The 22,691-nt window shown below is 45.0% G+C and overlaps 1 protein-coding gene across 1 annotated transcript in view; it reads right to left on the bottom strand.

Annotated features, from left to right (window-relative positions):
* LOC117820656 (diacylglycerol kinase beta) overlaps nucleotides 1-22,691 on the bottom strand; it is a 294,341-nt gene that overhangs the window by 8,844 nt on the left and 262,806 nt on the right. Inside the window, exons 23-24 of the mRNA XM_034694505.1 lie at nucleotides 6,589-6,709; nucleotides 4,206-4,266 (exon numbers count right to left, since the gene is read on the bottom strand). Coding sequence (XP_034550396.1) covers nucleotides 4,206-4,266; nucleotides 6,589-6,709 — 182 coding nt within the window. The remainder of the gene's footprint in view (nucleotides 1-4,205; nucleotides 4,267-6,588; nucleotides 6,710-22,691) is intronic.

Below are 22,691 nucleotides of genomic sequence, written 5' to 3'. Positions count from 1 at the left end.
AGTAAACACTAAGGCAGAGGTTCACAACTGGTCTGGCTTTGGGACCAACCATCACCCCTAAGTGATAAGCCATGACCCAAATTTTGATGGCTTCATACTTTCACTTGCAAACACCTCGGTGCACACAACACACTGAGGTTTCTGTCATCCTGTATTATCAATATAATAAAGTCCATATTTAATGTAGTCCCTGTATTATTTGCGTTTAGCCAGGCTTATTTCCCATAAGAATAAAACATACTTTGATTGTCTTCTTCTAGACTGTAAACTCCTGCTGTCCTGGAGAGTGAATAGATGGACGCTAAAAAAGTACCCTTCAAAATAAAAGCACAGGAATTCTTCTTCACTTTTTTTTTCCCAGCCAAAGGCCCACGACCCACTCAAAGTGAGTCCACGACCCACTCAAAGTGAGTCCACGACCCACTCAAAGTGAGTCCATGACCCACTCAAAGTGAGTCCACGACCCACTCAAAGTGAGTCCATGACCCACCTTTGGGTCACAGCCCACCAGTTGAGAAACACTGCACTAAGGCATTGACTACCATATGTATGTGATATGATGATGGTGATGGTGGTGATGGTGGTGATGGTGGTGGTGGTGATGGTGATGGTGGTGATGGTGGTGATGATGGTGATGGTGGTGATGGTGGTGATGGTGGTGGTGATGGTGATGGTGGTGATGGTGGTGATGGTGGTGATGATGGTGATGGTGATGGTGATGGTGGTGATGGTGGTGATGGTGGTGATGGTGGTGATGATGGTGATGGTGGTGATGGTGGTGATGGTGGTGATGGTGGTGATGGTGGTGATGGTGGTGATGGTGATGGTGGTGATGATGGTGATGGTGATGGTGGTGATGGTGGTGATGGTGGTGATGGTGATGGTGGTGATGGTGGTGGTGGTGATGGTGGTGGTGATGGTGATGGTGGTGATGGTGGTGATGGTGGTGATGGTGGTGATGGTGGTGATGGTGGTGATGGTGATGGTGGTGATGATGGTGGTGATGGTGGGGATGGTGGTGATGGTGGTGGTGGTGATGGTGGTGATGGTGATGATGGTGATGGTGGTGATGGTGGTGGTGGTGATGGTGGTGATGGTGGTGATGGTGGTGATGGTGATGGTGGTGATGATGGTGGTGATGGTGGGGATGGTGATGATGGTGATGGTGGTGGTGATGGTGGTGATGGTGATGGTGGTGATGATGGTGGTGATGGTGGTGATGGTGGTGATGGTGGTGATGGTGGTGATGGTGGTGATGATGGTGATGGTGGTGATGATGGTGATGGTGGGGATGGTGGTGATGGTGGTGGTGGTGATGGTGGTGGTGGTGATGGTGGTGATGGTGGTGATGGTGATGGTGGTGATGATGGTGGTGGTGGTGATGGTGATGGTGGTGATGATGGTGATGGTGATGGTGATGGTGGTGATGATGGTGGTGATGGTGATGGTGGTGATGGTGATGGTGGTGATGGTGGTGGTGGTGATGGTGGTGATGATGGTGATGGTGGTGATGGTGATGGTGGTGATGATGGTGGTGATGGTGGGGATGGTGGTGATGGTGGTGATGGTGGTGATGGTGATGGTGGTGATGATGGTGGTGGTGGTGATGGTGATGGTGGTGATGATGGTGATGGTGATGGTGATGGTGGTGATGATGGTGGTGATGGTGATGGTGGTGATGGTGATGGTGGTGATGGTGGTGGTGGTGATGGTGGTGATGATGGTGATGGTGGTGATGGTGATGGTGGTGATGATGGTGGTGGTGATGGTGGTGGTGGTGATGGTGGTGATGGTGGTGATGGTGATGGTGGTGATGATGGTGGTGGTGGTGATGGTGATGGTGGTGATGATGGTGATGGTGATGGTGATGGTGGTGATGATGGTGGTGATGGTGATGGTGGTGATGGTGATGGTGGTGATGGTGGTGATGATGGTGATGGTGGTGATGGTGATGGTGGTGATGATGGTGGTGATGGTGGGGATGGTGGTGATGGTGGTGGTGGTGATGGTGGTGATGGTGGTGATGGTGATGGTGGTGATGGTGATGGTGGTGATGATGGTGGTGATGGTGGGGATGGTGGTGATGGTGATGATGGTGATGGTGATGGTGGTGATGGTGGTGATGGTGGTGATGATGGTGATGGTGGTGATGGTGGTGGTGGTGATGGTGGTGATGGTGGTGATGGTGATGGTGGTGATGATGGTGGTGGTGGTGATGGTGATGGTGGTGATGATGGTGATGGTGATGGTGATGATGGTGGTGATGATGGTGGTGATGGTGATGGTGGTGATGGTGGTGATGGTGGTGATGGTGGTGATGGTGGTGATGGTGGTGATGATGGTGATGGTGGTGATGGTGGTGATGATGGTGATGGTGATGATGGTGGTGATGGTGGTGATGGTGGGGATGATGGTGATGGTGGTGATGGTGGTGATGGTGGTGATGGTGGTGATGATGGTGATGGTGGTGATGATGGTGATGGTGGTGATGGTGGTGATGGTGGTGATGGCGTAAACAGCGGTCTCCACGTTTATATGTTTTGAAAGCAACAAAGAAGGATCTGCAGAGATGACTGATAGAAACTAATCCATGAAAATAATGAAATCATTGGAACGATTTCAGGGACACGAATTATTAAACCGTGTCCATGACACAGTCATTCCACAGTTTTCTTAACCCTGTGGAACAGATTAGTTTTCGTGGCCATGACATTTTCTCTCTTATGTCCCTTCAGGGGCTCGGTACATTTGTGATTGTGAGGACCCCTGCATCCCGTTTAGACCAGCACAGGGGGGCTTGTTAAACCTGGTATGGTTCCATAAGGCCTGACCACCTCCTCTGGCTTCATTCACTGGAGACATTTTAGTAGCTGGCCTCTGTTTAAAATCCCTCTGCTGTCCTAACATGACTGTGGGCCTTAAACATCCAAACATGAGCTGATCCCTCCCCTCTTAAAGGTGGAGACCCTCAGAGGAGTTTCTGTTGCTCTTATTTAAGATAAATAATCCTGGATTTAAAACACAGAGGGAGCTGTGGTGGTGTTCTAACCACAGAGAGGTGGAGCTGGTCAGAGCGTGGTCAACCCGAGGGACTCTGGACTCCCCAGCTCTGGACTCTCCAGCTCTGGACTCCGGCTCTGGACTCCAGCTCTGGAGTCCAGAGCTGGACTCCAGCTCTGGACTCCAGCTCTGGACTCTCCATCTCTGGACTCCAGCTCTGGACTCTCCAGCTCTGGACTCTCCAGCTCTGGACTCTCCAGCTCTGGACTCTCCAGCTCTGGCCTCCCTGCTCTCAGGGCTTCAGATGCATCCTTTCCTCCATGAGGAGGCTTTGTTCTGCTCAATATTTGCTCTGCAGCGGAAGTGCCAGCACAGGGGGGCTCTGGCAGCGTGTGCAGGGTTATCCGGCCAGAAAGAGAGTCTGGCTTCAGTTTCACCATAGCTACATTAGACATCATGGAGCAATGCTTGGCTGTGTTTAGTTTAGGATGAAGAAGAGGAAAATCCCTCTTTGTTAACTTATGTTGAATTAGGATTGTTTTTGTCCTCTGAAGTTGCTGATGTGATTTCAGATGTATCTCTGTGAGGATGAGATGTGGGACGCAGATGTTCTTAAGCTAACAACACAACACAGACGAGCTCCTCTCCTCTCTACCTGTGAAGGTGAGCGAATGAGTCAGGGCGCTGCAGTCCAGGGTTAAATATAAGCTTCTCATACCTGCTCCTAATCAGGGCCAATCAGGTCCACACACCTGACTCACCTGACCTGCTCTGTTACACCTCTCTCTTAAACCGGACCCATCGTTTCTGTGTCCAAACTCCTGATCTGACAGTACAGCCCTGCAATGTTTGGCCCGTTTGCAGACTTTTCACAGCCCTCATTAGTCTGAAGATGTTTCTGTGATTTACAGTCCGGATAAAGAGAGGAGCAGATTTCAGTTTCCCGTGAGAACGGGCACTAAAGGGTTACTCTAAGGCAACTGCTGCGCCTGCAGTAAATCACTGCTCTGTCCTTGAGTGAGATGAAACCTTTCTTCCTGGTTATATAACTCAAAAACACCAACAAATGGGACTCTCTGTGACAGAGGACGGGTACTGTATATACGGGGTCTGAATGGATCCTTCACTAGGCTGACGTAAAGCACTGAAGGCTGGTCGAGGATCCCTCTCTCTAAGAAACACGACAGCAGCGGTTTAACGCTCACCGTGCAGGGGGGTTGCATCCAGGGCTCGCCGTCAATCTGCATGGGCAGCCGCCGGGACGTCCTGCGAGGAGAGAGAGAGAGAGAGAGAGAGAGAGAGAGAGAGAGAGAGAGAGAGAGAGAGAGAGAGAGAGAGAGAGAGAGAGGGGTTGGAGGTTGTGAAGGTCAGATCACACACACCTCAGAGGCACGAGAGGCCTGTTCACACCGTCCCAGGACAGGGTCAAACACTGCATCCTTTGTTCCCATGAGACCCATTCCCAGACAAGCCCCCACTCTTTAAACTCACAGACCCACTGTATACACACACACACACACACACACACACACACACACACACACACACACACACACACACACACACACACACACACACACACACACACACACACACACTCAGAGTTGGTTTAAGACTTTAATGCATGCCTGGCCGGTTAGAGAAACACAGTATGGGAGAATGAGCGTGATGAATGCTCTTTTAATTCTGGTGCAGGGAAATATTCGGGGCGGTTTGCTGAACTAGTGAGAGAACAGATTGTAAATGTCACTTCTTTGGTTCACTTAATGGCTCACTGTCGATGTTTAATGGTCTACGAGAGCCACAACAACATCTGTTCTGCAGCCACTGTCTGTGAATACAGAATGTGTGAGGACCAGAGGCAGCGACAGAGCTTAGTTTAAATAACTCTAAGCACATTATTAAATACACATCTCCTTAAATACTCATATTCTCATACCCTGTTTACTTTTATGATTAAAGACAACATTTCTATAGATTTAAGTTTTAAAGGGGATTTAAACCAGACTGACTGACTGACTGACTGACTGACTGACTGACTGACTGACTGACTGACTGACTGACTGAATGACTGACTGACTGACTGACTGCAATCATAGGGACGGAAGAATGATTCAAACACAGATCCTGTAAAAGCTTTTACTCGACTGGACTTTTGGAACGTGTTCTTGGAAAGCTCTTTGTGCTTCTGTCTTAAAAAGTGCTCTACAAATAAATAAATACATGTTTAAATAAATAAATAAATAAATATGTGTTTATATAAATAAATAAATGAATACATTTTTAAATACATTTTTAAATAAATAAATAAATATGTGTTTATATAAGTAAATAAATAAATACATGTTTATGTACATAATAAATAAGATTTAAAATAAATAAATAATTTAATGTTTAAGTAAATATATAAATTAATGTTTGAACAAACTAATAAATACAAACTAAACTAATGTTTAAATAAATAAAACATTTTAAAATACATAAATAAATAAATATTTAAATACATAATAAATAAGATTTAAAATAAATAAATAATTTAATGTTTAAGTAAATATATAAATAAATGTTTGAACAAAATAATAAATACATACTAAACTAATGTTTAAATATATAAAAAACGTTTACATAAATAAATAAATAAATGAATAAATACATGTTTAAATGCATTACATATAAAAAGTGTAAATTTAAAAAAGTAATAATAAATAATGGGAATAATGGTAATAAAAATAATCCTGCAGTCCCTCAAACGGCCACCGGGGGCTGGCTTCAAAGGCGAGCGAGTCTCCATAAGGCATCATCTAAAACATGCTAACACCTTGGTGCATAAATAAAAAACTTTCTGATCTAACATGAAAACTGTTAAACTAACATTTAAATAACTCTGCTACCTTTAATTATTCTAAATATTAAGTTTTTATCAGAAACATGTCCGCTTGCAGAAACAGTCAGGAGCTGCTCGCTCTCTGCAGGGCATCACCTCAGTGATTTAGCAGCTGATCTAAACCTCTCAGTTTGTGATGACTAGCAGGTCATTAGCGTCCATGCTAACCTTAGCGAGTTAGCTTATTAGCCTTCTAATTATTATTACTGGCTGAGGGAAAACCAACAACACAAAAACAACATATTAATAAGATACTTATATTTCATGGACTGAATGAAGGGAGTAGTTGGCAGACCCAGCAGGTCTTAAATTAATGTAAATATCATTTAAAATGTTTGATATTTGGGCTTTGGATCTGGATGGTTGGCTATAAGGAAACAAATCTTAAATAATTTCTCAAACTCAGAGAAACAGACGGATTCTCACCCACACTGAGATTCAGGGTCAGTCCTCAGCTCACTTAGTAAAACATGAAGGTGAAATCTATCATTGATGAGCTACAAGCATGTCATTGTATGGATACAGCAGGGATTCTAACCCTCAAACACACAAAGCACTCCAAAGGAATACATGTTTGATCATGCATGCAGGGAGTGGACTCAAACTTCCAGTTGAATAAAGAAAGGGAGGAAAGTGGAGATCAGGAGGTCAGGTACATGTGAAAGAAAGACGGAGGATGCAGCTGTGAGACACTCGGCTCTGACCTGATGGTGACGTTGGCACACTGAGCCAGTCTGCGCCCGGCGCTCTTCAGTCCAGTGTAGATCTGACCCATTTCTATTGCACCTTCAAGGCCGACCACCTCCAGCAGCTGGTCACTGAGGTCTGCACGGGCAGGGAGAGAGAGAGAGAGAGAGAGAGAGAGAGAGAGAGAGAGAGAGAGAGAGAGAGAGAGAGACCCACAGAGGAGGGATTAATTCAGTCCATATTCACCAAACTCAAAAATAAAGAGAACCAGGTTAGTGTCTGAACTCAGAGGACTTCTCAGGGCTGAGTCTGGACTTCTCTCCTGGACCTTTTTCTGTCTCCAGATGTGAAACCATGAATACCTCTGAGAGGAGTCTGACAGCACGAGGCCTCATCCACCCAGCATGCATTGTGTCCGTGTCCCCCCTCGATTCCTCTGTTATCCCGTTTGTCAAATTACTGCCTCAAATCTTCCCAGGTTGTAATCATCAGAGAGAAATCTGGTGTTCACAGTGTGATGATAATTAGTGCTGCAGCAGGAACAGATCTGATAAACTGTTCTCACTGATGAGCTGAGGTTGTATAAATCACGTTATGACAAACGTGGGACGAACGGAGAACACAGCCGACCGCGCTGACGTGGACTTTTGAGATGGTTTCTGAAAGGCTGTTTCATGCTGAATCCTCGGCCTTGGGTTCACTCATTCAGTTTTTTCAATCAGTGTATTTATCCTCAAAACTTGACATTATTCACAGTTAATGTATTCACACCAAGCTGTCGATGAACACAGGATATATGCTGATGAAAGGTGTGCACAGTTTTTGTTCAATCAGACAATAGTCCCAGTGATTCCTGGTCAGTGATGGTTCCATGGTGATGGATTCTTCTCTGCCTGTTGGATTGAACATGAACCTGTCCTCATCCAGCTCTCCTTCTTCTCTGAGCTCTGTGGTTCACACCTTTAAAAACAAACTCTGAACCCTGCTGCTATCATCACCACCGCTCAGGGTTTAACTTTCTTTGTGGAGATCTCTAACCTAAAGTTTCTCTCACCTGCTCCTTCATCAGATTGATGGACAGGATGATTAATGATTAGCATGCTAACTGAAGCTAACTGTTTACCTCACCTTACGGTCTGTGGTGTCAACAAGCAGAAGCTAAATGTGTCTGAACTCTTGACTCGACCTGTGATCAGTTTGTCTCTAGTGTTGCTCATGTTAGTGAAAGTTAATAACCGCTGTCAAGGGATTTTGACCAATCAGAATCAAGCATCTTACACAGCCAGAAGATTAGTAAGAGAGCCGGGGCATAATGTCTTCATGTACCCTGAAGTGTTTCTAACAGGCGGGTATATGAGCCATAAGGATCTGTTTCATGGTACCTTTAAACATCAGTTTTTTTGAACCCTCCAAACGTACCCGTTTCAGGTGGTTCTGAAGTTTCTGTCTCTTCCCTGGATAAGTCAGTTTTTAGGTACCATGTGATCTGTGTCTTTACTTAGTCTTGATGGTACCCTGAGGTGGCAAATTGGCTTTTGAGGTATTCTTAAAACATCTTGTTTGTTCCCTGTTTCACTTGAAGGTTTGATTTACAGTATAGTTTCCGTCTTAAGTTACCCTTCAGTGTCTGTTTTCTACCTTTTGAACACATGGTCCCGTGTGTTTTCAGGTACCCTTCAGTGTCTGTTTTCTACCTTTTGAACACATGGTCCCGTGTGTTTTCAGGTACCCTTCAGTGTCTGTTATCTACCTTTTGAACACATGGTCCTGTGTGTTTTCAGGTACCCTTCAGTGTCTGCTATCTACCTTTTGAACACATGGCCACGTGTGTTTTCAGGTACCCTTCAGTGTCTGTTTCCTACCTTTTGAACACATGGTCCTGTGTGTTTTCAGGTACCCTTCAGTGTCTGTTATCTACCTTTTGAACACATGGTCCCATGTGTTTTCAGGTACCCTTCAGTGTCTGCTATCTACCTTTTGAACACATGGTCCCATGTGTTTTCAGGTACCCTTTAGTGTCTGCTATCTACCTTTTGAACACAATGCCCCATGTGTTTTCAGGTACCCTTCAGTGTCTGTTGTCTACCTTTTGAACACATGGCCCTGTGTGTTTTCAGGTACCCTTCAGTGTCTGTTGTCTACCTTTTGAACACATGGTCCTGTGTGTTTTCAGGTACCCTTCAGTGTCTGTTATCTACCTTTTGAACACATGGTCCTGTGTGTTTTCAGGTACCCTTCAGTGTCTGTTATCTACCTTTTGAACACATGGTCCCGTGTGTTTTCAGGTACCCTTCAGTGTCTGCTATCTACCTTTTGAACACATGGCCCCGTGTGTTTTCAGGTACCCTTCAGTGTCTGCTATCTACCTTTTGAACACATGGCCCCGTGTGTTTTCAGGTACCCTTCAGTGTCTGTTGTCTACTTTTTGAACACATGGCCCCATGTGTTTTCAGGTACCCTTCAGTGTCTGTTATCTACCTTTTGAACACATGGCCCTGTGTGTTTTCAGGTACCCTTCAGTGTCTGTTATCTACCTTTTGAACACATGGCCCCGTGTGTTTTCAGGTACCCTTCAGTGTCTGTTATCTACTTTTTGAACACATGGCCCCGTGTGTTTTCAGGTACCCTTTAGTGCAGGTTTTCATCTTGTCTAAAAGGTGGTCCTGTCTTTAAAGTGATTCCTTTAGTCTGTGATGTTTACCTTTGCAGCACAGGTGTAGGTGTGTTTTAAGGTGCCTTCAGTTTTCTTTTCTTGGAAGTAGTTAATGTAAAACAGTCTGTTTGTTTAGGTTAGGAAACATCATGTTTCAGTTAAACTAGTCCATGTGAGGTTTCTGTTTCTGCAGGACTTGAACCTGGGTCACCGCTGTGAGAGTCCTGCAATGTTTGACAAACTGGCTTGCTAACAGAAGCGTCCTCAGGTACCCTCAGGTGACATCGCTGTGTTTATTAGGGTTTGTTTGTGTTTGTACGAACAGTGACAGACTCGTCACCTGTTCTCCTCAGGTGAGCCTGCTCGGCTCTGAGAGTTTATTAACTCCAGCAGCCGGCTGGTTCCTGATGAACACCTCGACACCTCCCGGTCCCTCCAGGTCCCTCCCGATCCCTCCAGGTCCTCTCTCATGTGTGCGTACAGCTCCGGGTATCCCCTCTAACAGCCTCTCTGTCTTGATTCAAAGATGATTCACTCGCTTCTTTAAATGTCAAAGAGAGCCAGAGAGTGACTCCTCCATTAAATCTGCCACTCTTCAAATCTCACTGCTTTCTTCTGATTACATGTTCCTGACGTTAAAAGGCCAGAGAGAATAAAAGTACAAAGAGTGTAGATAAATATAAAGGCTTGATTTAATGAGAGTGTGCTTCAGTGCAGCGGGAGAAAAGAAAGAAAGGTTTATGAGAGGCACCCAGGGGAACCAGTCCAACCGCCCCCCCGGGGTCTGGATCCTCCATCAACCCCGGACAGGCAGCGACCAGCAGGGATGCATGTTGTGACTGGAGCCACAGGCTGCCTGCCTGTCTGCCTGCCTGCCTGTCTGCATGCCTGTCTGCCTGCCTGTCTGCCTGCCTGTCTGTCTGTCTGTCTGCCTGCCTGTCTGTATGTCAGTTGGCCTATCTGTCTGTCTGTCTGTCTGTCTGCCTGCCTGTCTGTCTATCAGGAGAGACAGGACGGGCGTGAGACAGGACGAGTGTGAGACAGGACGAGGGTGAGACAGGATGAGGGTGAGACAGGACGAGGGTGAGACAGGACGAGTGTGAGACAGGATGAGGGTGAGACAGGACGAGTGTGAGACAGGACGAGTGTGAGACAGGATGAGGGTGAGACAGGATGAGGGTGAGACAGGATGAGGGTGAGACAGGACGAGTGTGAGACAGGACGAGTGTGAGACAGGATGAGGGTGAGACAGGATGAGGGTGAGACAGGATGAGGGTGAGACAGGACGAGTGTGAGACAGGATGAGGGTGAGACAGGATGAGGGTGAGACAGGACGAGTGTGAGACAGGACGAGTGTGAGACAGGATGAGGGTGAGACAGGACGAGGGTGAGACAGGACGAGTGTGAGACAGGATGAGGGTGAGACAGGACGAGGGTGAGACAGGACGAGTGTGAGACAGGATGAGGGTGAGACAGGACGAGTGTGAGACAGGACGAGTGTGAGACAGGACGAGGGTGAGACAGGATGAGGGTGAGACAGGATGAGGGTGAGACAGGATGAGTGTGAGACAGGATGAGGGTGAGACAGGACGAGTGTGAGACAGGACGAGTGTGAGACAGGATGAGGGTGAGACAGGACGAGGGTGAGACAGGATGAGTGTGAGACAGGATGAGGGTGAGACAGGATGAGGGTGAGACAGGATGAGGGTGAGACAGGACGAGTGTGAGACAGGATGAGGGTGAGACAGGACGAGAATGAGACAGGATGAGGGGGAGACAGGATGAGGATGAGACAGGATGAGGGTGAGACAGGATGAGGGTGAGACAGGATGAGGGTGAGACAGGATGAGGATGAGACAGGATGAGGGTGAGACAGGACGAGTGTGAGACAGGACGAGGGTGAGACAGGACGAGGGTGAGACAGGACGAGTGTGAGACAGGATGAGGGTGAGACAGGACGAGTGTGAGACAGGATGAGTGTGAGACAGGATAAGGGTGAGACAGGATGAGGGTTAGACAGGATGAGGGTGAGACAGGACGAGTGTGAGACAGGATGAGGGTGAGACAGGATGAGTGTGAGACAGGATGAGGGTGAGACAGGACGAGTGTGAGACAGGACGAGTGTGAGACAGGATGAGGGTGAGACAGGATGAGGGTGAGACAGGATGAGGGTGAGACAGGACGAGGGTGAGACAGGACGAGGGTGAGACAGGACGAGTGTGAGACAGGATGAGGGTGAGACAGGACGAGTGTGAGACAGGATGAGGGTGAGACAGGACGAGGGTGAGACAGGACGAGTGTGAGACAGGACGAGTGTGAGACAGGATGAGGGTGAGACAGGACGAGGGTGAGACAGGACGAGTGTGAGACAGGACGAGTGTGAGACAGGATGAGGTTGAGACAGGACGAGGGTGAGACAGGATGAGGGTGAGACAGGATGAGGGTGAGACAGGACGAGGGTGAGACAGGATGAGGGTGAGACAGGATGAGGGTGAGACAGGATGAGGGTGAGACAGGATGAGGGTGAGACAGGACGAGTGTAAGACAGGATGAGGGTGAGACAGGACGAGTGTGAGACAGGATGAGGGTGAGACAGGATGAGGGTGAGACAGGACGAGTGTGAGACAGGACGAGTGTGAGACAGGATGAGGTTGAGACAGGACGAGGGTGAGACAGGATGAGGGTGAGACAGGATGAGGGTGAGACAGGATGAGGGTGAGACAGGATGAGGGTGAGACAGGATGAGGGTGAGACAGGACGAGTGTGAGACAGGATGAGTGTGAGACAGGATGAGGGTGAGACAGGATGAGGGTGAGACAGGACACTCTATGTTAACTGGGATCATAGATAAGGTGTGAGACGTTGTGACATAAGAACTGTAAACTTGAACTTCCTCTTTTGGATCTGAAGATTAATTTCTGAACTTTCATCTGAAACTGTTTCACCACATTTAACATTTTGAGCTTTAAATCCAGACACTATTAATTTCTTGTTTTTACATTTTACTATCAGTGTTGTTGAACTAGATAAAAGCCTCACTGCAGCTGGGTGACACATTTTAATCATTTGATTTGATTAAAGGAGGAACAACAAATTTAGAGACCTGAGCGCTCTGCTGCAAAAACAACTTCCTTTACACTTTGTCCTTTACAATCAGCATCCCTGCACGGATGGCATTTCAAATACATTAATAAAGTGCATAAATACATTAAAGTGCATGCATGTAAGAGCATGAGGACAAACATGTGTATGTCAGGAACATACAGAGGAACAGAACTCCTTCAGAAGCACTCAGGAGCTGAAGTTTAAACACAGTTTGTGCAGCTTGGAGTGAACAGCAGTAAGAGCGTGTGGCATTTCAAACCTGCTTCCACTCCGTCTCCATCTTTACACAAGATGAAGGTTTTATGTGAATACGTTTCTGCTGCTGAGTCACTGCCACTCTTTAATATTTCAGTTGACAATTCAAAAGAAAATGTCAGAGCGGCATAAGAACCAAACATTTTAACATCACTCAGAGGCTGTACGGGAGTTGTGTGGTCCTCTGAAGAATTACTCGCTCCGTTCGGATGCATTAGCGCTCGTGTTTGTGAGGACAGGAACTCCGGAACGTTCAGATGTGCACATTAGTGTAAAAAGGTGAGGAACACTTTCTCAAATGTTAAAGTTAAAGCTTGATTTTTTTTAGTGAGGTGATGCAACTGTTTCATATTTTCAGAAGTAGATTTCATCAACGTCTGCAGAGCTGCTTCATCTTCTGTTTGGAACTTTGTTGGATTAAGAGTCTTAATTTTAAAGTGACTTCTCTTTCATGAACTTAAGAAGGCTCGGTTCATCCTTTCAGAATAAAACACAGATCACACTTCAAGAGCTATAAGCTGTTTAATCAGCCACATTTAGAACTCTACAGACTGAGTTTGAAATATATGGGAGGTAGAGCCTTCAGTTATCAGGCCCCTCTCCTTTGGAATCATCTACCAGTCAGGGTCCGGGAGGCAGACACCCTCTCTACTTTTAAGAGTAGGCTTCAAACTTTCCTTTTTGATAAAGCTTATAGTTAGAGCTGGATCAGGCTTGGACCAGGTCTTAGTTATGCTGCTATAGGCTTAGACTGACACACTGGGATCCTGTCTTTCCCTCTCTCTCCTCTCTCTGCCTGTCTCTCACTTTAACTCTTCCTGTCCCATTAAAGTTACTAACCATAGACCTTTCTGGAGTCCCTGAGCTCCCTTGTCTCGTGCCAGACTCCAGCTGCTACAACTACTACTATCCATCTCCCCACTATCATCTCCCTCTATCCCTACCCTCCTCTCCTTTCTCCTTTCCTCCTTTGCCTCACCCCTTTTTCCTATCTCCTCACCTCCTTTACCTCCTCCTCCCTTCCTCTCTCCTTTCCTCTTTTGCCTCACCCTCCTCTCCTGTCTCCTTACCTCCTTTCCTCTCTCCTTACCTCCTCTAACTCATCCTCCTTTCCTCCTTTGCCTCACCTTCCTTTCCTCTCTCCTTACCTCCTTTAAGCCACTATCATCTCTCTCTCTCTTCATCTCCCTCTATCCCTCTCTCCAACACGGTCTCAGCAGATGTGTGTCTAACATGAGTCTGGTCCTGCTGGAGGTTTCTGCCTGTTAAAGGAAGTTTGTCCTTGCCACTGTAACTTGCTAAATGCTGCAAAGTGCTCTGCTCATGGTGGATTAAGATGAGATCAGACTGAGTCCTGTCTGGAAGATGGGACTGGATCTGATCTGGTCTTGATATTGGGTCTTTGTTAATAATAGAACATAGAGTCCGGTCTTGACCGGCTCTGTTTGTAAAGAGTCTGAGAAGAACATCTGTTGGGATTTGGTGCTGTATAAATAAAGATTGATTGATTGACTCCACAGAACAGAGGATGCAGCCATGATGTGGCGTTCAGGTGCACTGAAAGATGATTTTTAGGTACAGTTCTCCTTCAAAGATCCAAAGTAAGTCACGTTCTGCGGTTTGTTTACACATCCAGCAGCTATCATTATTATTTGAAGTCATGTCTTTTGCCATCCGGAGAGTTTCAGTCCAGTTTCAGTTTCATTTAATGTCTACAAAGCAGCAGAAAATGAAGCCGACAGTAGATTTCATACAAAAGTTGCAGTTCCTCAAGTGGCCACTTGAGGCTAACATGAAAGTGACAGAATCCCCATAGAGTCCCATGTTAAAATGCTGTTAGCTGCAACAAATGTTAAATTGAAGTGCTGTAGGGCCAATTGGTTAAGTCCTGCACCTCATATAAAGAGGCCATGGCGCTCAACAAGCAGCTTGGTTCGATTCCAACCTGCGGCCTCTTTCCTGCATGTCAGTCCTGGTTCAGTCCCCTGGTTTCCTGATCTACCCATCGTCCTAAACGCTCCATGAAGAGAGGCTGCTCAGGTAGATCACAGCGTGAGAGAGAGGAATAAACAGATCAAACTTTGGGCTGTGAGGATCTGCAGAGTCAGGTTACATATCTCTGTGTTTGTTACAACAAGCATCCCACTTCACATTACATAAAGTTATCTCACCTGTTCCTAATACAGAAACACCAACAGCAGCATCCCCAGAGCTCGACAAACAAACCATCAAATAAAAACCTGACACTGGATCATTTTTCCATTTTTATCTGCAGAAGTTTAAAATTCAGGGAAACACTGAGATCAGTCCCAAAGAGGCTCTGAGCCCCGATTCACCGAAGCTCGCTTCCACGAAACAGACTCATAATCTCAGGACCCCAAACGGCCATGACCGACCTCATCACATGTTCATTATCCTGCGTCAGATACAGAAATGACGCCTCATCATCAGACTGCATGCTGCTGCACAGACACATGTTCCCCATGCACTGAGTCTCTGCAGAGCTTTCCAGGAAATAATCATAATAGGATTGGACGTCCATTAAGAAAGAATGGAGACCAGGGGATGAAGGGGGAGTGTGGTTAACATGACAGATGGGATCTGAGAGCAGGGCTGGACGTACAGAGGGACGTATGTGTGTGAAGTAAGGAGTGTGTGAGTCAGGGAAAGATGTAACACGGTCTTATACCGCAACGTTTGAAGAAATAAATCCCACTGAGTGTTGACATGTCCTATTTTAGGATCTTAAAACAGAACTATTCATATATCCTTCTCCTAAATATAAATATATAAATCCCCCTCCTCCGCACACCCACCCGTACACCTCTACTTCCTCCACACACCAAACATGGGCATGCCGCCCTGCCCGGGTCCCAGAGCGAGAGCCTGATGGCAGAGTAGCCCACTGTGCTGGTTCTCACCTCGCCGATGATTCCCGCCTCATCAGATCTGTGCGCTCTGACTCTCAGGCAACCAGCACTGTTACTTCTCAGTGAGGTAGAGCTAAGAATAGAATAGAACAGCCTCTTACATAACGCAGCCACAGTGCATTCTGGGATGGGGTGGCAGTGCTCTGCCAAGCAGCAGGCAGCCAGAAATGCTGTGCTGCACTGTTTTCTCTCCTGAGCCGACAATCTGAAGTCACTTACATTTATTCATGAGTCTGAAACTGGGCTTTCTTTACAGAGCGGGTAAATAGTTCACTATACATCATTACAGAACAGCTCTACCTGGTAATACTAACATGTTTAATATTTATATCTTTAAAGGGCTTCATGAGACAGACTCAGAGACATGTTATTTATCTGGTTAGAGAGCTTGAGATGAAGGACATGTGGGAGTGACATGCAGCAAAGGGACGAGGCCGGGCGTTGAACCAGTGACCTCTACAGTGAGGATTACAGCCTCAGCACCCTGCACCCAAATATTCAGATTATTTACATCAACCTATGAGTATATAAAAGATAATAAAGCACAAGTAATCATGAAAAACAACTACTATAAGGTCTGAAGTCAAATCTACTGAGGGAAGGAAGATGATTTAAAATAATAAAAAAGGCTTTAATCTGTATTTTTAGAAATGAGATTACTATCGGGGGGGGGGGGGGTTGTTTTGTATTTTGCATGTTGTCTGTGTGTTTGTGTTTTTGCTCCTAAATACTCAGAAAATGTAACAACTGTTGACCTCTGAAATGATTGTTTTTCTACATGAACATCAATAAACAAAGTAATAAATAATGAATGACTCTGACGCTCACTGCTTCTTTGTCTTCCTATCATTAGAGTAAAAATATAACATCTTAAAGCCTGACTGAAATCAGGTCGCCTTCTCCTACACACACATCGGATGTTCATCACTTATAAATATTACTAAATCTGAAACCAGAGGAAATAAAGAATCACATGTTGGTTTCATCATTTTGTTTTTGTCTCTGTGAATGGACACCGTTTTTATAATTCTTATATATTAAAATTAAACATCATGAAGCAGCTACGTCAGCATTCATTAACAGAGCACTCTGCTTTACAGCACACACGCCGCAGGCTGTGTCTGATATATATATCATACCATTCAGACTAAGCATGGCGTCACATTCAGTATGTAGGACGCTCTGAAGTCAGAGTTACAGTTTTTTGTACGCGAGAAACGGGATGTTTACTAGATCGGAATTCTAAAGAACATTGATCCATTAAAAGTCCAAAGTCAAGCTTTGTCAGGTCTGTCCTCAAGAGGAGAAGAAAACTACGTCTACATGTTTTCATTCTGACATCATCAAAGACAGAATTCTGACATCATCAAAGACAAAATTCTGACATCATCAAAGACAAAATTCTGACATCATCAAAGACAAAATTCTGACATCATCAAAGACAAAATTCTGACATCATCAAAGACAAAATTCTGACATCATCAAAGACAAAATTCTGACATCATCAAAGACAAAATACTGACATCATCAAAGACAGAATTCTGACATCAAAGAATTCTGACATCATCAAAGACAGAATTCTGACATCGAAGACAAAATTCTGACATCATCAAAGACAGAATTCTGACATCAAAGAATTCTGACATCATCAAAGACAGAATTCTGACATCAAAGAATTCTGACATCATCAAAGACAGAATTCTGACATCATCAAAGACAAAATTCTGACATCATCAAAGACAAAATTCTGACATCATCAAAGACAGAATTCTGACATCATCAAAGACAGAATTCTGACATCATCAAAGACAAAATTCTGACATCATCAAAGACAGAATTCTGACATCATCAAAGACAGAATTCTGACATCATCAAAGACAGAATTCTGAAATCTGTCTCCGATGATGTCAGAATTCAGGAACACCTGCTGTTGCTCTCCATACAGACTGTTTCTCCTGCTGACACCAAAGCCTGTATGTGACACCCAAAATACATCACATCTCATCAAACTATACGACAGTAGAGCACACCAGTTAGCTACAAACGACCATAGACTGTATAAATATGGACGTAGTCTCCGTGTCGTCACCCGTCTGTTTCTGAAGCGCTGTTTTGAGGCCGATCGTCGTCGGCAGCCATATTGCTGCTGTGGAGCGATTGTGACGTAAAGAGGCGGGGCTTGGAGCCTCCTCACTAGCAGCTACAGTGTTCCCGCCTGTCAATCAAGTCAGCTGTGCCTCTCATTGGAAGACTCTTAATCTCAATATCTTTGAAATTGCAGCGTTAGAATAAATTCCCTCACAGTGTGAGCCGATCAAGAAATGATCTATCCAGACTCCACTTGTTTTTTGAACCAGACTGTAGACATGTTTATTTCTGCTGTAAAGATCGGCTCTTTGAATTGGCGTGTATGTGGTTTCCTGTACTTCCGGAGCCAGCCTCAAGTGGATCCTCCATGAACTGCAGTTTTTAACACTTGCGTGTTAGACTCATATTTTTAGACCGGAGGTTGCAGCTTATAAACGGCATAAAAATGTAAGCAGTTTGTTTAGTACATGATACAAAATATTCTTACATTACTGCAGCTGTATCAGTACTGAACAGCTTTCAGTTATTTAATAACTCTCTCTATATAAAAGGTCTTCTCTCTGTTGGTCTCATTTGCTTCAACAGGAAAGATAGATGCATCCTTATTAGTGGTATTAGTCTTCACCACTTGGGAAGTGTTTGATGTTTGTTGTTCATGAAGAGAAGAAGCAGTTTGATGGTCACAGGAAGATAAAGTTATTATAAGATGTATTTATTGATCCCACACTGTGAGGTTATTAATCTGCTGATGACAGAACTATTCACCTCCCAAAACACCGTACACCATACAAAACCTGAGGAGAGCTGGATCCGGTTTGTTATAGGACTATTTTGAATCCTTCATTAATACTATTGACTAAGGTTGTGTATCATAAATAAAAACAGAGTGTATTTAATGTTAATGAGGGAACCTGTCACTCACGGCGACACGTATCGAACGACTGTAACTTTAAACTTCTCCACTGAAGAACTGTTTAAAGTTTACATGTTTGCTGTTCATGGAGAAATATATAAGTAAATAAAGGTGGATGGATGTTATTTACACAAATGGGAAGCTTTACATTTTTTATGGTCTACTCTTATTTCCTCCAGAGAAGTGTCGAACACGAGTATTCAGCTAAGCTAACGAGAGCAGAGCGTACAGACAGTATATGTGAGACTATCTTTAATCACTGATTCAAACGTTTGTGTGCGTGCTGAGTATTTATCTCACTCTGATGTTTGTTAATTAAAAATAAATACCCTGTCTATTTTTACTGTAATGAGGGGACTTGTCACTCTTCATATTAAAATATAGAAAACCACGGAGCTGTCCTTTAAGTTTTAAATTTAGTGATGAGTTATTTATACCTGCACTTCTATTAGAAACAGACAGATGAATTAAACATCCCCCGGAGGAATAGCTTTCATTGTGCATCATTTTGAGGTGTTGCTGCTAAAATTATAAGCCTGAATATTTGTGTATCCTTCCTCTGCCCACTCGCCCTCCTCTCCTTCCCTCCTCCGTCTCCTCCTCCTCCTCCTCCTCCTCCTCCTCGGTCGGCCTGTTATTGTCTCGGGGTGGCCGGAGTCGTGGCAGATGGTCAAGAGGAACTGCAGCTCACCTTGCCAGCACCGACTGAGGTAAAGGTGCAGGGGGAGAGCACTTGGACTCTTGACAAAGAACACTGTGTTACTATGCTACGGTACAGAAACACAGCACACAAACACCGGCTGAATTCCTCTGCTGCGTTTCTCTCAGTTTGTTGCAGGAAACAGCGATGGGAAAGAACACATTATTCTGCTTTATAAAGACGTGTTTCATCTTTTCCATGCCCTCCTGTTTGCAGCGATTGGCCTCTTTAAGGATCACTCATTTGTCATTCATTAACTTTGAGTAAATGTATCACTGGAAGGTCAAACACTCTCCCACCATCCACTCAGCAGCTTCGTACAGGAACTATTTCCAGCCACGCCGCCCTGCTGGGGGGGGCGAATCAAAGTAATTATAGTCTGCTGCTTGTGTTGTGTGAGAACAAAACAATATGCTGAACGCGATGGGCTTAATATAGACTCCTTTATGGCGTTTCACAGCTTGACTGGAGGAGGGGGGGAGCATGAGAAGGCAAGGTGAGAGGAGGCGGAGGGGGAGGAGGAGAGGAGGAGAGGAGGAGGGGAGGAGGGGAGGAGGTCGGGGTATGATGGATGGGAGAGAAATGAGAGGAGAGAAAGTCGGACGAGCAGAGAAGGAAAACAAGTGAGTCATGGAGGAGGGACCGGGTCTGAAAACACCTGAAATAGCAGGTTCATAAAAATTAGGACCAGTATACTGCCAGTGCTGAGCGATGTATTTAAAATCATGGTCCATTACTCATCTCAGATATAAAAAGCTCTACTCGACTAATGACTCAGCAGGAGAAGTGATCCGTCAGAGCAGCAAAAGGTGCTTTCCAACCATTCAAACCTACTACACATGTACGGGTGAGGACGTGTAGTTTCCTTTAGAGACAACAAACCAGATAACATCCTCTAACAAAGAACAGGTCAGATCTCAAAACCTGTACGCTAACATCAGACTACGATGCATGCTAACACCATCATTCTGTGTTCAGTGCTTCACCAAGATTAACACCTGTTCATCTGTTTCTACTCAGTCTCAGCTTCACTGTAAACAGTTCCACAGAGTCTCAGCTTCACTGTAAACAGTTACTCAGAGTCTCAGCTTCACTATAAACAGTTACTCAGAGTCTCAGCTTCACTATAAACAGTTCCTCAGAGTCTCAGCTTCACTGTAAACAGTTCCACAGAGTCTCAGCTTCACTGTAAACAGTTCCACAGAGTCTCAGCTTCACTATTTACAGTTCCTCAGAGTCTCAGCTTCACTGTAAACAGTTCCACAGAGTCTCAGCTTCACTATTTACAGTTCCTCAGAGTCTCAGCTTCACTGTAAACAGTTCCTCAGAGTCTCAGCTTCACTGTAAACAGTTCCACAGAGTCTCAGCTTCACTATTTACAGTTCCTCAGAGTCTCAGCTTCACTGTAAACAGTTCCACAGAGTCTCAGCTTCACTATTTACAGTTCCTCAGAGTCTCAGCTTCACTGTAAACAGTTCCTCAGAGTCTCAGCTTCACTAAAAACAGTTCCACAGAGTCTCAGCTTCACTGTAAACAGTTCCTCAGAGTCTCAGCTTCACTATAAACAGTTCCTCAGAGTCTCAGCTTCACTGTAAACAGTTCCTCAGAGTCTCAGCTTCACTGTAAACAGTTCCTCAGAGTCTCAGCTTCACTATAAACAGTTCCTCAGAGTCTCAGCTTCACTATAAACAGTTCCTCAGAGTCTCAGCTTCACTATAAACAGTTCCTCAGAGTCTCAGCTTCACTATAAACAGTTCCTCAGAGTCTCAGCTTCACTGTAAACAGTTCCACAGAGTCTCAGCTTCACTGTAAACAGTTCCACAGAGTCTCAGCTTCACTGTAAACAGGTCCACAGAGTCTCAGCTTCACTGTAAACAGTTCCTCAGAGTCTCGGCTTCACTGTAAACAGTTCCTCAGAGTCTCAGCTTCACTATAAACAGTTCCACAGAGTCTCAGCTTCACTGTAAACAGTTCCACAGAGTCTCAGCTTCACTATAAACAGTTCCTCAGAATCTCAGCTTCACTGTAAACAGTTCCACAGAGTCTCAGCTTCACTGTAAACAGTTCCACAGAGTCTCAGCTTCACTGTAAACAGGTCCACAGAGTCTCAGCTTCACTGTAAACAGTTCCTCAGAGTCTCAGCTTCACTATAAACAGTTCCTCAGAGTCTCAGCTTCACTGTAAACAGTTCCACAGAGTCTCAGTTTCACTGTAAACAGTTCCACAGAGTCTCAGCTTCACTGTAAACAGTTCCACAGAGTCTCAGCTTCACTGTAAACAGTTCCACAGAGTCTTCCCTCTGGCTTCCTTCAGCGGTATGAACCTGAAACAGAAACTGATGTTCTTGTGATGTTCTTGTAATTAACGGGTCTTCAGTTTGCTGAAATAACAACATCATGATGCAGATTAGTCCAAAGTCCAAAGTCAGTCTTTGTCAGGTCTGTCCTCAAGAGGAGAAGAAAACTACGTCTACAATGTTTGTTTGTTGAATGGAGGTGGGATCCATCATTTCTGATGCTGCGTTCAGGGAAGTCAGGAAATCTAAACGCTGATTGTCTTTAGTGACACAGCATCAAGCAGATTAGTGTCTCAGTGTAAATGTTTGATGTAGAACAGATTGTTAGCTGCTCTTCATGCAGAGATCTGTTTATAGAGAGAAAGAAATCCTCCTCATTAAGCTGGATTGTGTTCCTCCTGCTTTTGCTCTCCATACTGACTGTTTTTGAGTCTAAGAAAAGACGTATCTAATGAAAAATCTAAGTCCCATTAGAAAGCTAGAGAAATTCAATTTCACTCCTCATCTCTCAAAAGACACAACTTTTAAAAAACACAGTTCTGGATTAACCAAGTTTTCCATCGTCCCTCCCAGACTGACACTTTGCAAACGCTAACAAGTCCAAGACAACTTCAGTTTCCCGTCTGAACACACAGAGATGTCAAACATCCATCTTTAAGAAAGCAGAGGAGGAAGATGTGTTTCACAGTAGTAAAGCTGCATTATCCTCCTCTGTCAATGTCTTTCAAACTTTAGTATAAAATGATATCCTGTGACATGTAACTGCCGTCCTGCAAACAATCCTGCACTCACTACATTCCCACGTTCAGTCCCTCGGTGTTTGCGTGCTACGCTCGCTTTATTTATGTGCATCCTCTCCAGCTAAATCCACAGCAGGAAGCAGAGGAAATGTGATCCAGGAGCAGAGAGGAAATAAACAGGGCAGGGGGGAGATGGTGCAGAGATAAAGTTGAGGAGGAGCGTGGTGATGGGATGGGGTGACAGCGGGGCTTCGTACACGAATCCTGTTCCTGTCAGCAGCCCAGCTCTCAGCTCTGTTTTCCTGCACTCCTGTGACTGTTATCCATCTTTAAGCAGACAACAAGGCCGGACTTTTGACCCTGATTAACTCTCAGACTCAGGCAGGTCCACTGATTTACTCTACGGCAGCACATTTAGAAACATAAGGTTAGGTTTGATC

This window comes from Notolabrus celidotus, chromosome 10 (genome assembly GCF_009762535.1).
Source record: "Notolabrus celidotus isolate fNotCel1 chromosome 10, fNotCel1.pri, whole genome shotgun sequence".
NCBI lineage: Eukaryota > Metazoa > Chordata > Actinopteri > Labriformes > Labridae > Notolabrus > Notolabrus celidotus.
Note: the sequence above shows the minus strand (reverse complement) of the source record. Positions and strands in the feature narration are given on the sequence as shown.